Source organism: Stegodyphus dumicola, chromosome 7, assembly GCF_044657685.1.
Source record: "Stegodyphus dumicola isolate Sdum_Otavi_A_Nest chromosome 7, ASM4465768v1".
Lineage (NCBI taxonomy): Eukaryota > Metazoa > Arthropoda > Arachnida > Araneae > Eresidae > Stegodyphus > Stegodyphus dumicola.
Window position 1 is genome coordinate 103,490,622 of NC_140774.1, and position 14,584 is coordinate 103,505,205.

Genomic DNA, 14,584 nt, shown 5'->3' on the forward strand with positions numbered 1-14,584 from the left:
GATTTTTTTTAAGTGAAAAAGGTTGGCATGTATACGGATGATACCATGTATGTGCGATTCTTAAAGACGCGGTAAGCAGTGGGCGATTCTGCACCCAATTTCGCACCTAATCTTTGTCATGATTAAGCCCTTTTGTTCAAGAAAAGTTCTAGCATAAGCGTAATTCGGCTAGCAGATTTTGGAAAAAAATGCCGAGTTAAAAAAAAAAAAAAATGCCTTTACTTCGTGAAAACAAAATCACATCCAAAAAAAAAAAAAAAAACTAGCAGGTTGCTGTAGCAGGATTGGTCACCAAATTTTAGTTACCATAATCCGCAGATTAACAAAAAATATTTTTGGAGAAACTCTTTACAAAAGAAAATACAATACAAGTTTGAGATCTGGACTCATCGAGACTTCAGTGATTCTGGATTTCAGATTTTTCTGGACATTAGATCATCCGTTTAAATCTAGTAAGATATGTTGAAATTATAAAATGAAAAATATGAAATACTTATTTATGAAATAATGAAGCATTTGTGACAAAGGAATCAAAATGTTAAAAAAATTCATATTTATTTGTTTTATTAAAATTCCCCCCCATGAAAGTTGTTTAATTTGCTTTGTTTTTTTGTGCTAATATTTTCCATTTAATTTTATAAAGAGACATAATTTCTCATTCAGTTATAAAATTCCATTGTTCAAATCCTGTTATTGTCACATTGAAAATTCCCACTAAATTGTCAATCGAAATTTTTCTATCAACCTCTATCACCTCTATCTATAATATCTGCAGCGATATTTTCTGCATTTACAGTCATACCACGAATTTCACCATCCGTTAATTGATTGATGACTGGGGCACTGTCATCGTAATGAAAACTTCTGTTATCACAACTTCATTTATTACTTCTTTTCCACATTTCTTCACAAATTGCATTTACTGGAAAATTTTGCTTTTTATTTGTAATATCTGAAAGCTATCAAATTACCTGGCATCATCAGAAAGCTTAGCTAGCATCCAATATACACTAATGGTAATGTATCATGAGATTGACAACTAAAGGCATGGGTTAGTTTATAGTTTAGGGTACCCCTTGGATTATCACCAAGTTGTTTTTTCATTTATGATAACCTGAGTAGTTGAATGTTATGGAAACCCTGTTATGATGTGATTGGTTGTAATGCATGATTGATGTGATTTTGACTGCTGAGAAAATATTTGTAAGAATTTATATATGAGTTGGATTTTGGTTAGGAAGTACATTGCTTGTTTTCTACTTTACACCATAAAATGCCTGCTGGTGGTACAGTACAAAGACCGAAATCTGGACTCGTGGGGAGTTTGGCGATTCCGAATTTGAGATTTTTCCAGATATTAGATCATCAGTTTAAATCTAGTAAGATGGCATGTAGAAATCATAAAATTAAAAATATGAAGTGATTTATGAAATAATGAAGTATTTATGATAGGGTATCAAAATTTACAAAAAAAAAAAAAAAGCTTAATATTTATTTGTTTACCTTATTACACATTTCTTTCAATGTAAGTTGTTTAAGTTGCTTCTTTTTTTGTGCTAATACTTTCTCTTTAATTCTGTAGACAGCCATAATCTCTTGTTCAGTTACATTGTTGAAATTCTGTAACTGATGTTTCGAGAATTCCGATTAACTTGTCAATCGAAATTTTCTTGTTTTTAGTAACTTCTCTGTCACTTTCTTCACTATCGGTAGTGGCATTTTCTGGATCTAGAGCCATACTCCAGATTTCGCCATTCATTAATTAATTGATGATTGAGAAGCATTGTATTCACAACGAAAAACTTCTTTTATATCATCTTCATTTATTACCGTTTCTCCACATTTCTTTACAAAATCCGCTAATTGGAAAATTTCACCTTTGTTTTGTGATATCCGAAAGCCTTAAAAATTAGCGGCTATCATCATCAAATTTAGCTATTCTGTACTATACATATTTCGCTATTTATAATGAGATCGGCGACTAATGACAAGTTGTTCAGTGAAATTTTATCTTGCTTCTATCACACACTGAGACTATTAAGCCTGAATTGCATTAGTTTAGTTATTTATTGTACTTATGTCTATTTCTTGCACATGCTTAAGACTTATCAGAGTTCTGAATAAATAAATTCCCACATATACTTAAGCCTTATTAAGAGCCGGTGATAGATATCTTACCGCCTTATGTAGTCTCTGTGGGTCCTAAATTCTGCAACTCGGTAAGGCCATACAAGCCCTGGCGTTGGTTCTGAGTTTATGTGAATAACAATTCAGTTATTCTCAATTCAAATAGCTTTAAATGTAATTTTTGGGTCTATAAGTATCTATAAAAAAAATCTATTTTTGGCATATGGAAAGAAATTTTGGGTAAATTTTTCCTCGTCAACACCTTTTAGTACATTTAACTTAAATCTGTAATCATCGCCAAGCATAATGTCAACATTAGAGGTTACCATATTACTTTATTATTCAATTACTAACATAAAAAAAATTTAGGCATCGGTACATAAGTCATTACTCAAGTTGTCATATTTTGATAAACATGCAGCGATGAAAGGAAAGTATAATAAATAATGATTCACCAGGTTGGCATCAGATCAATGATGTATCTGTGTGGAATGTTTCGGTTTGAGATGTGAGCCAAGCAGATACACAGCAACGGAGCTAAATTACTGATCTTACAAATTTATGCTAAAATAGTTGTTTCTTCAATAACAAAGTATTTTATTTAGTGTCAAAGTGAAATTAAGAATCAGGACTCTCCAGATGTTTTATTATGCACAGAGGGGAAATCAAATGTGCATGCTTACAAGAAAAACGTTGTTGATGGTTTTCAGGTCGAGATTAAAGATCATTCTGGATAATGGACGTCAGGATTTCGGACTTTATACTGTACAGTTAACCTGAAGTTTCTGTACACTTTGGAACAATTGGGAAAGAAAACATTGATTGATTGGTATGCAAATGAAGACTTAAATGGCTTCATTCACCTCTCAGTAAATTACGCAGCAAGATTTAAGGATTTGGAAACCGGAGCTCTTATCAACGATATGGAAGGTATATGGGGTGTAATGAAGAGATTTTCGAAAGAAATGCTATGGACAGTCCGGAGGATACTTTTTTGTAAATTTATGTGGTGATGGCAGTATACAGATTCTAGTTTAGATAATTTTAAATAGTTTTGGATGCTGTTAAGGAATTCTGTGTGTCGCACATATCGAAGAAACAGAAATTTTTAAATAAGGTAACTTCATATTTCCTTTTTGTACTGCGTAGATTAGATAACATGTATTTCCATTCTTATAATATTTCCTTGTTTGATTTAAAATGCAGTTTATTGACATTATTTTTTTGTTTTGTTTTAATCATGTTTTGGACACCATTTTATAGGGGAAGGCATCGGATGTAAACAGGAATGGCACCAAATTTCACCAAAGGGTACCCTGAAATATATTTTTACCAAGACATGTTGCTCCGCAAAATTCTGTTTTGCTTCTACTGCACACTGACAAACTTAAATCTGAATCACATTACTTTTGTTATTTATTATACTTACAAAAATTTATTGCACATACTTATCTGAGTTTCGAATAAATAAATTCCCACATATACTTAAAGCTTATACATGGCTGGCATTTGACATTTGGCAACCCAATGAGTTTCTGTAGGTCTGAAATTCTGCTGCTAAGAGCCTCCTTAAATTCTAAGAATTTTGATGCTACTAAATTTTGCATCCCAATAGCTTCCCTAAATTCTGAAGATTTTTATTTTGTTGCTTGCTGCTTCTCTAAATGCTAAAAATGTCTCTCTAAATTCTGCTGTCTAGTACAACCAAACCAGCTTTGGCACCAGTCCTAGGCTAACTAATAAATCAGGTACTCTACATTCAAACAGCATTAAATGTAATCTTTTAACCTATGAGTATCATTTATTTATCCATCTTATTACTTGATAAATTAAGGACAGTTAATGTCATGTTCACACACATACACACAAAGCAATGAATATATTTTGAAATAAACAATGTGAATTCAAAAACCTCATAAGAAATGAATAATATAAGAACATGCAGCAAAAGCAAAAATGCAACAAGGTGCCGATATATGATTACGAGGCGAGGTATAAGAACACGTAGCCAGTGCTAATACATGATCATGTGGCAACGTATAAGAACATGCAGCCAGATTTTGGCGAGATATCTCAGTTGATTGGCCATTCAATCTCGACGGACCGCTATAACAAAGAAGTACCAAAATTTATATTAAATTTCTCCTTGTGAACAACACACTCCACACTTCACAGTGGAGTTAGCTGAAGTCTAATCATCACAAAGCATAATGTCAACATAAGGTTACCATGTTTTTTGGCATTCAATTACTAATATTAATTTTTTTTTTAATGTTAGACATTACTGCACCAGTCATTTCACAAGTTGCAGTGTTTTGATGCAGTGATGAAAGTAAAAATAATAATAATAATAATAATAATAATAAATAATGATTTGCCACATTGGCATCAGTGCTGAAGTGAAATTAAGAATTGGGTCTCTTTATGCATTTTATTACGGAAAATATCAATTTGAAAGCATTAAACCCCCCCCCCATCCAAAAAAAATGATTGCTGGTGATACAGAGGGCTGGGTTATAGATCATTTCAGATCTCAGAAGTCCGCATTCTGGACTTTGTACTGTATACTCTGAAAATCTTTTATTTTTTTTTTTCCAAACACGTTTTGGCCAATCCTATAAAAAAAAAAAAACTTGAAAAACATATTGAGAAATAATTGAGAAAATACTTTGAAGAATTAAATTTATAAGCATACCTCCTGAAGAAACACAAAATCATAATTTGATGATGCGATGTGAGATGCAATAGCTTCCATCCGCTGTTTCCTGTGCCTGCTTATCCCCACAATGCCCCTACATAAAGCATGAAAAAAATATTCAAATACTGAAAATGAAGTGCCTTAAAGATAACAATATAAATCATATAAAGTTTGATATTAACAAACACAGATCAAGTTTATTACATAGATATGCAGAGAAAACCAATTTAGTTTAAATTTCATTAAAAAACTACAAGGTAACCAAAAAAAAAAAAAAAATTCTTGCTGTTTTTGACACCACATTTGATGAAGTGTTCACAAAAATTAAACAAAATGACCTATGCATCAGAAAGGCAATGGAGGGTAAGTGTAACCATTGACCAGCACTAATTATAAGTACATTTTATACATACAGCAACCCTAGCTTATCCAGTGTTGAAAAGATATAAAAGTATCTAAATAGCTCATTCATAGTTACTTGCTGTGCAGCTTTGAAGTGTGCCTGTCAGCAGCCATATCAATTCAATTGAATACGTCAGGCAATTGGATGGCAAAGGATGTTTTAAGTAAATGTACTACCAGGCTTTGATTCCAGAAATTCAGGCCAGGAGATCTCAACCTTTATTTTTCCAGTGGACAAATATAGGTACTGGATGGCAAGACAGTCACAGAGGAGGACAGAAGTCAAGCCTATGGTAATCTTGCCAAATGTTTCATGATTTTTGAGGAAAAGTCGACTTCATTTGCATCCCACATGAAGATGCACAAGTTGAGCAAATGGGTACCCCACAGATTGTTGGCACCCAGCAAGGAACAAGTGACAGTTGATCTTTGGATTACGGTAACTTGGCGATTTCTTGGCGAAAATTTGGCGACCAACTCTGCTACAGCAACCCTCTATTTTTTTTTTTCCCGCCGCCATTTTGTCTTCACGAAGTAAAGACATGTTTCTTTTCTTTTTATTTACTGAACACTTTTTCCAACAATCTACTAGCCAAATTACACTTATACTAGAAATTTTATCTAACAAAACTGCTTAATCATGACAAATATTCACTGCAAAATTGGGAAAAAGTGCACAATCGCAAACTCCTTGCGCGTTTTTCACAATAACACATACACATAAACCATGTACACGTCGACTTATTTTTACTTAAAAAAACATCCCAGAATTGCACAAAAATGGCACTGCGCACACTCCTCACTATATCCATGTACACTGCTTTTTTCTCATAAATTAGAAAAATTTCACGAAAATGCATGACAATTTTCTGAATCTTTAGACCCGATAAAAAGAACATATATGAAATTACCTTATCGCGAAAAAGTATATACCCTTTCCAAATATGAACATTTCCACGTATAAAATAAATAAAATATCTAAAAACTTTTACCTCTAAATTATCTATTATATTATAAACGTCACCAACGAATTCATACCGCAAACATTACAAATACTTAGTGTCAAATATTTAAATTATTTCCATGGACGTTTACTTCAACTAAAACGTATACCAAATTCCTACAAACATAAAATTCACAAAATAACTATCATTTAATTAAAATATCACTAAACCATGTACACATCGACTTATTTTTACTTAAAAAAACATCCCAGAATTGCAGAAAAATGGCATTGTGCACACTCTTCACTATATCCATGTACACTGCTTTTTTCTCATAAATTAGAAAAATTTCACGAAAATGCATGAAAACACTCAACGTATACTACTCAAACATATTCCAAAATACTACAAACATATAACTCACAAAATCACGATCATTAAATTAAAATATAATTAAATTAAAAAACACTACTTCAAATATAAATAAGCACATACATTAACATTACAATCCTAATTACTTTAAACTAAATCATTGCTAATAACAATTTTCAAATAATACCATTTCAATTTATTTACTCCTTACATTTAGAACAATGCATAAAAATAATATCCTCAAATGATTAAAAATACTAACTTACCTAATCTTCTTCAGAATCTTCATTACGTCGCTGCAGTACTACTGCTAATTTCTAAATCCTAAATCCAGTAGTCAACTGGAAGTCTATTCACCAAGTAATAAGAAATTAATAAAATTTCACCTATACTCAAACTACTTTCAGCAAACCACGTACCCTTCCTTACACTCCCTTTTCACAAAATGTCCATTTTCACCATATTTCTTGCACCGCCATTTAAACTTGTAATATCCTTCCTTTCACACAATCTCAACTTATTATCAGATAAACACATTAAAAATTTACAATTCACTTTACATAGCGCCATGCAATCCAAAAATTAATCAACACTATTTCACACAACACACAATGAAGCTTTTCCAAATTAACCCCTTTTTCCGATTAAAGAACTGTAATTCGTCCATTAATGTCACGTTTTACACAACACAGAATATAGCTAAATACGACATTTCCAGATTTCTCCCCTTTTCCAATTAAACAACCGTAATTCGTCCATTAATGTCACATGACATATCTCATGATCTCTCATTCCCCTCACACAAAATAATGCGTAATCGGAACTGAGTGCTTCTCACATTATTACCAAAGTCCTAGGTAGTAACCTTTATTGCCTCCAAAATGTCGCCAAACTACCAGTTACCATATTCCAAAGATCAACCCAAGTGACAGCCTGTTTGTCGCTAATGTCTTGTCACTGCACCACAACATACACATAATTGGTAGAGTGCTCTTGAGTGACAAAATTGGATTCAGTATGGGTGTAGTCAAAATTCAAAGTCAGTATGCAACGATGTTAGATTGAGAAAATTAAACTAGGTTTCCCTTCAGTATGCCCACTAATGACTCATTTTTATAATTAGTGTCTGTTTTTGCATCCAATACATTTTTCTTTTTCTTGTAAGGAGTCATAATGGAACTGTGGTGTTTGCCAGCTAATGAAAAAGAAATCATTGTACTTCTTCAGACCATGGCATTTTGCCCAACAGTGGAAATTGAAAAAATTCTCATACAACTACATTTCTTAAACGGTTGAATTTTATGGATTGAAATTTGTGTGTGATGTCAAGTTTGCACCATTCTCTGATTTTTTTTAATGAAAATAGATCATTGTATACTTGGGTAGAACAGTAGCATGCATAATGCCAAATTCATGTAATTCTCCGATATTTTCCAATAAGTAAAAAATAGATTGTTGTGTGCGTGGGAGCATGGCAGCAATAATGGTGCAAAAAAGGATTAAATAAAAAAATCTCTCAAAAAGATAAGCGTCTTACTACAGATATTCCTTCCTTTTTTATTTTTATTGATCACTGCTCTTTAAGAGAATTCTTAGTGCACTGCTATTTTCAAAATAGTTGTTGCCTTTCACTTATTAGCTTGGTGGAAAATCAGCCAGTAATGAGTTAGTCATGTTTTGGAAGGAGATATAGATAATTAGAAAGTACTGTACAGACCAGAAGCTTCAATCCCAACATACTAGTTGGCTGCATGAGTGTTTTTATGGTTTTTTTTCATGTGTAATGTCAATATGAGCCAGTTTCCATTAGGAAACCATACGTGTAAATATGCCTTTCCTTGGTTAGATAACTCTCATATGCATAATCAAATAAGTAAATAAATAAATAATGAACTTGAATACATAAATAAGCACTGTTGAAAGCTTAATAATACAAACAAAAAGCAATTTTTAACTTATTACTGCAATACTTTTTCTTCTACCCCCTGTGCTACATCTGTCTAGAACTTTTGATCTATTTTGATTCTTTCTTCTTGAACAAACTTTTGACACATACTCAATATACAGAGTGCATTCAAGTAATATGCTCTATTTTAAAACAAAAACACAGCAAAAAATTATATTTTTATAATTTTATATTCTTATTGAGTACATATGGTATATGAATTTTAAAGTTCTAGTAATATAAATTATTCTTGGCTACACAAACCAAAGTTTGTTTAATGTATTTCCTTTGGCAGTTTTTACTGTAAGGTACCTTCCTCCTTGATGCATGCCTTCAGGTGTAACTGGAAGCACACCTGGCTGGCAATCAGAAGGTCCGGAATTTAAATCCCGGCAAGGGAATTTCATAATTTTCACATTTCCTCCCCCAAAATAAAGTGCTTAATAATCTTTAAAGTGTTGCTTGAACTAAAAGGTGCAAAACAATTTGTCACCACCAGGATTTGGCAACTGGGTCTTCTCCCTCTCAGTTATAAGTAGGGTACAGGTATTTTCTCCCTCCTTAGCACGCACCTTTGTGGTATACTTGAAAGCATGTTCGGCTGGTGGTCAAGAAGTCTGGAGTTCAAATCCCAGAGTGCTCATTGCACATTTTTCACATTTCCTGTTTCAAAATAAAATGCCTAGTGGTTTCTACATTATGTGATATATTAAAAACCACAGGAAACAAGTTATGAATAGAACACAAAAGTAAAATTTGGATAATTATTCTATAATAGATAACTTTTTAAAAAATTCAATCAGATTAATAAGAAAATGATATATTTTGAAACCTCCTTATCCTGGGATAACAACATTTTACTTTATCTGTCAATTCGTTTTGGTAATCAGTATTACTCACCGTTTGCTTAAAAAATATTAAATCTCTAAGTGGATTTTCTGGTCATGAAATTTTTTGTCATTTGGTATATATTAGCTTATAATTTAAAATATTTCCCTTTTTTACTTATTTTGATATGTAAATATTATTTTATTGAATGGAATTTTACGAAAACAGACATTAAAATAAATAATACATATTTGGCTAATAATAGCTGTTTAAATACAAGTTTTTATAAGCAGATCCCAAAAAATCATGCCACTCAAAGGGTTAATTTTATTACATATGTGGTAATATCAGGATGGCATTCATAGTTATTTTGATGATTATTCTGAAAAATCACACTTATACAAAAACATGTGATGATAATTTTTTTTTTTTTTTTTTTTTTTTTTTTACAAGAACATTTTTAATGCCACTAGATTTTACTCAAGAAGTAACTGTTAAAATAATCAACAGTTAAATTAGCAGTCTCTTGTTTGCTCCTCCCAAATAAACAAGGTACATATATGATACGATTGAAGAAGCACAAAAAGCTTTATTTTCACATTATATAATATTTCTTTCAATGTTAAAAAACATACCATACCACTTTGTCACAAGCAATAAATGATAAAAAACACATTTATCTTTCTTTATATAATATGAAATATTTTTAATGCCTACAACTGAAAAAAGAAAGAAAAATACAGTTTTCCAATTAACTTGTATTTACCATTAAGTCTGAAATTTAACATATTACATCAGCATACAAGATACACAGCTTAATATCATTAATGCATTTTAACAATACTCAAAGACACAAAAGTAATATTAAAAATTAAATGAGAGGCCTTGAAACAGTACACTGGAGAGATGGGGCTTAGAGACCTGGCTTACATTTAAGTTGCCTTACATGGTTATAATGCCCCAATTCATAGAGGTGATCAAAGGAGGCATAACCCCCAGTCAACCCCAGTGGAACTCATATAGGCCTTGATACAATAAAATCAATCATAAGAGGATATTACATTCAAGTGAAAGAGTTACATTTTCAAATTTAAATGCATTAATAAACTGCATTGGTCCTAATAATTTGACAATATAATCATATTTAACTATTTAACTAACTGACAGTTTAAGCTATTAGGATATTAATCAACATTAAATGATGCAAAATATATTTATCAACACACGTAATTTTGCTATTATCATGAAAAATTTTTAAATTAAGAAAATCTAACATGTTACACTTCGTAACACTTAAAATTCCAAGATTTCAAATTCTGTAAACTGTTAATTTGTTTTAAGTTAAAGCTTTTTTTTTTTTTTTTTCTGCTGAAAGATGAAAGTATATATCTTAATTTTAATACAGATGAATTTTTACACATTAGATTAATACTGTTAATAACATACACATAACTAATACTTGAAATATAGTATGGAATACTTCCATATGCTTATCAATATTTGCATTTAATGAAATTTGATACTCAGGATTGAAATAAATGCTCATCAGTACTTGTATTTAATAAAATTTCATACTCAGGATTGAAATAAAGTAATGTAAAAAATAAAATGTCAAATACAAGTATATATATATAATATAACTTGTTCTGTTTTGTTTGTAACTTGTAAATTGTTACTTGTTTTAAGTTATATAGCCTCCCCCCCCCTGCTGAAAGATGAAGGTATATATCTTAATTTTAATACAGATGAATTTTTACACATTAATATTGTTAGAAACATACACATAACTAATACTTGAAATATAGTATGCAATACTTGCATTTAATGAAATTTGATACTCAGGATTGAAATAAATGATTATCAGTACTTGTATTTAATAAAATTTCATACTCAGGATTGAAATATAGTAATATAAAAAAAAATGTCAAATACAAGTCTGTAAGTAACAAATGTAAATATAATCTCCGTTTTCATGTTACTGTACAAATTCAATATTATTCTAAAAGTAGAATTAGGTTTAAAATTTTACAAAGAGGCAGAAACAGAGTAACCGCAAATTATATTAAAAGATTAATAAATTATATTTCTTCTCCTTGAAATGTAAATTTATCCATAACACAATTCCATATTTTGAATATTGATTTTTTTTTTTTTTTTTTTTTTTTTTTTTCAAGATATTAAACATTACAATGTTGTCCATGTGGATTATTACAATGGCATATCGGTACTTCATTATACTGTGCTTTATATTAAAATTCTTTCCAAATATTTTAATTGCTAAATCATTAGTTCTATTAAACTTGAATTTATAGTTCATATAGCTTTTAACATGGTGAAATAATTTTTGTTTACATACGAAAACTTTGTGAACACCTGTCAGACTTTCATTATAAACAAACAGACAGCTTACCAACAATTTAACGTGAAAATTTTCAATTTTACATCCATCTTCATTCCTGTATCATAGCCGGTACTTTCACCTAAATCTAAAAATTTATTTTACGCAATACAATTCGTTTATTACGAAAATAATTGGTATATTAATATCGCTTAATATCATGATGTCAGTCTCCCGCGTAGCCAACACGAAATAAACCACTTTCTTTACTACTGCCCTCTGTCGGTCGTTAGGAGAAACAAGGTCAAAAAAATGTCGGTCATAGAACCAGCAAGAGCAAGGATCTCTTCCACTTTTACTTTAGCAAACGACCATAAGGAAAAGTATTTAAAGAATGTACATACACATCCGTTTTGAGAAAGCTGCGGTTTTATTTTCATGCTCTGCTGAGTTTATAAAGAGACCACTACTGACGTTCGGGTGTCCACGAGACTTTATTGTTCTTCATAAGTAAAGAATATTAAGATTTGGACTAACAAATAATAATAAACGTCAAAGCCAAATACGTAGATAAACATTTACAACGAATTTTGCAAAGACTATCAAGGCTGTTGCTGAATTCAAATAACAATTTCAGCCTGCAGCAAAAAAAAAAAAAAAAAAAAAGATCAAATGCTGCAGAGCAAAAAATAGGTTTCTATTATTAATCAATACGTAAATAAACATTTAAATTTGCTGACCGTGAATTTTTCATTTTTAATTGCTTATTAATTAATTAACAGACAAATTTAAATCTTTATTGACTGTTTTATACTACTGCAACCTTTTGAGCCTTTTAAATTTAGTAAATTTAGTATTTTGAATTTATTTTATATTTTGACTTTGGCTATTTTTTTCTTGTTATTGTTATATAAATATGTATAAACAGAAATTTTGACGTACGGAATAATCTTAAAACTTTAGTTATTTAACTGTCTTCAGTTACCAAAGTCATTTTTCTCATTTCAAAGGTCTTTAAACTCATCTCTTTAGGAATGTGGAAAAGTAAAAATGTTTGTTTTATGAGTGTAAAAACAGAAACTTCCTTTGAATGTACTGTTGAAAAATTCTTGATACATAAGACATTTCAGATACGAACTTTGAAAAATTCAGCGTTTAAACAAATAGTATAATCTGGGCACTATTGTCATAGAGTTGACGAAGGTAATCCTAATCGAAATTTGTGCATGCTCGGCGAACAATCAGACTCATTTAAAAAAGGCTAATACTGTATAAATCAGAAAAATACTAATACTGTATAAAGTCCATTAATTTGAAATTAATAGTAATGAAGCTATTTTGCAGGACATATCAAAAGTCCATAACTATTTCACCGAATAAAAATTTATTTAAATTCTTTTATTATTGTTATTACCTATTTCTTTCCAGTGAAATTAAGTTATCCTTTTTCGCTATTAAGAAACTGCTTAACCCCTCAAAAACATGGAAACAAAGAAGACCTTTTAAAAAGAAGATCGGTCATGGTTTGATTTTGTTATAATATTGATATATATTGTTTTGAGATTGAGGAACTGGGTTACTATAGTCAAGCAATGAAATGCTGACTTTTCGGTTCGTACTCGTGTACTCTACTGTAATTGATCAAAGGCTCGCGGTTTCTATGCCTGAAAAGGAAACGCCAAGACATTTAACTCTAAACAATGAATTTTAGAAGAATTTTACAGCAGGCCTATTCCGTAGTGGTGACTCAGAATATCTACAGTCTCCTTTCTTTCATTAATATACAGAAGCTAGTACCTACAATCTTTAATACATAAGGGTTCACGTAAGCAAAGGGACTGCACGCTCAGCGATTTGCACGTCAGTCTGCAGTCCCAGGAGCAGATTGACAGTACCCTCCTCGAATAGTTCTCGATATAAATATCCCGATCTTTTGGGTTGATGTAACGTCTTCATATTGCCGAACCTTTCAGCGAATTTTCCCATACAAAAAGAGGAAGACATCTTTCAGCGAGAAATCAAGCGAAATTGAGGATGAAGAAGAGCAGAGATACTTTATTTGACCAACATAAACTAATTCTGATGCAGCAGTATAGGATCTTGCATTATGATGCAATAAAAGATCATTTCCCCGATGCCCACAACTAAGTTTAACGATGCAAAATTGCCTGGTATGAAAGTACCTGAACATAAAAGTCGCAGTCCATTATCTGCGTTTGAAATAGAAATGCATGATACATTACACCTCGTGAAATAACTGCGTGCAGTAACTCAATAACTGCGGCAACATTGCCTGCGTTTCCAAACGTTGCCGTTTCTTCGAGGTTGGTGATTCATCCTCTCACCATCCAGTGTTAACGCTGGATAATTTGCTCCCAGGTGCAGTGTCTACATTTTCTAAATTCTGCCGTCCAGTGGCTTCCTAAATTCTAAAGCGAAAAAATTACCGCCACCTTTTCAGTCACATGCGTTGCACCGATTCTAGCGCTAATACAAGGCCCGTGAAGTGAAAAGGTTTGCGCGTTCGGAAATTGAGACAGAGCGCATGCATCAAGTCTAGATGTCTGACGTCACAGCGAGACAAAACGCCGCATCTTTTAAAGCTTATTCGCTACTGCTTTTAGATATGAGTTTCGTGTTAAATTAATACTCCGTTATAAATAAAACTCCACTTTTGGAATTATTTTAAATTAATGCTGATGAATACAAAGTTTATAAACTGATAGAAACTCACATATTATGTGAAAAATCTCAGCAACAAAATGCACGGCTAACAGCTCAATTCTTTTTAGACACAACTCCAGCTGCATTAGAAATATGCAAGTCTGAATCTGATCGTAAATTATGTTACGATTTAGCAAATTTTATAAGAGAAGTAAATAGCTGGTTTCATATTTTAAATAGTTACATTCTGGAAGTATTTTAATTTC

General features: G+C 31.4%; 1 protein-coding gene across 3 annotated transcripts in view; it reads right to left on the minus strand.

Annotated features, from left to right (window-relative positions):
* Positions 1-11,936, minus strand: part of nSMase (neutral sphingomyelinase) — a 50,413-nt gene extending 38,477 nt beyond the window's left edge. Inside the window, exons 1-2 of one of the 3 annotated variants that reach the window (XM_085820663.1) lie at positions 11,727-11,935; positions 4,823-4,919 (exon numbers count right to left, since the gene is read on the minus strand). In XM_085820663.1, the coding sequence (XP_085676789.1) occupies positions 4,823-4,919; positions 11,727-11,770 (141 nt within the window). In that variant the 5' untranslated portion in view covers positions 11,771-11,935. Of the gene's footprint in view, positions 1-4,822; positions 4,920-11,726 lie in introns of all 3 variants that reach the window. The other 2 variants (XM_035362713.2, XM_085820664.1) reach the window with 2 other exon arrangements.
* Between the last annotated feature and the right edge of the window lie 2,648 nt (positions 11,937-14,584).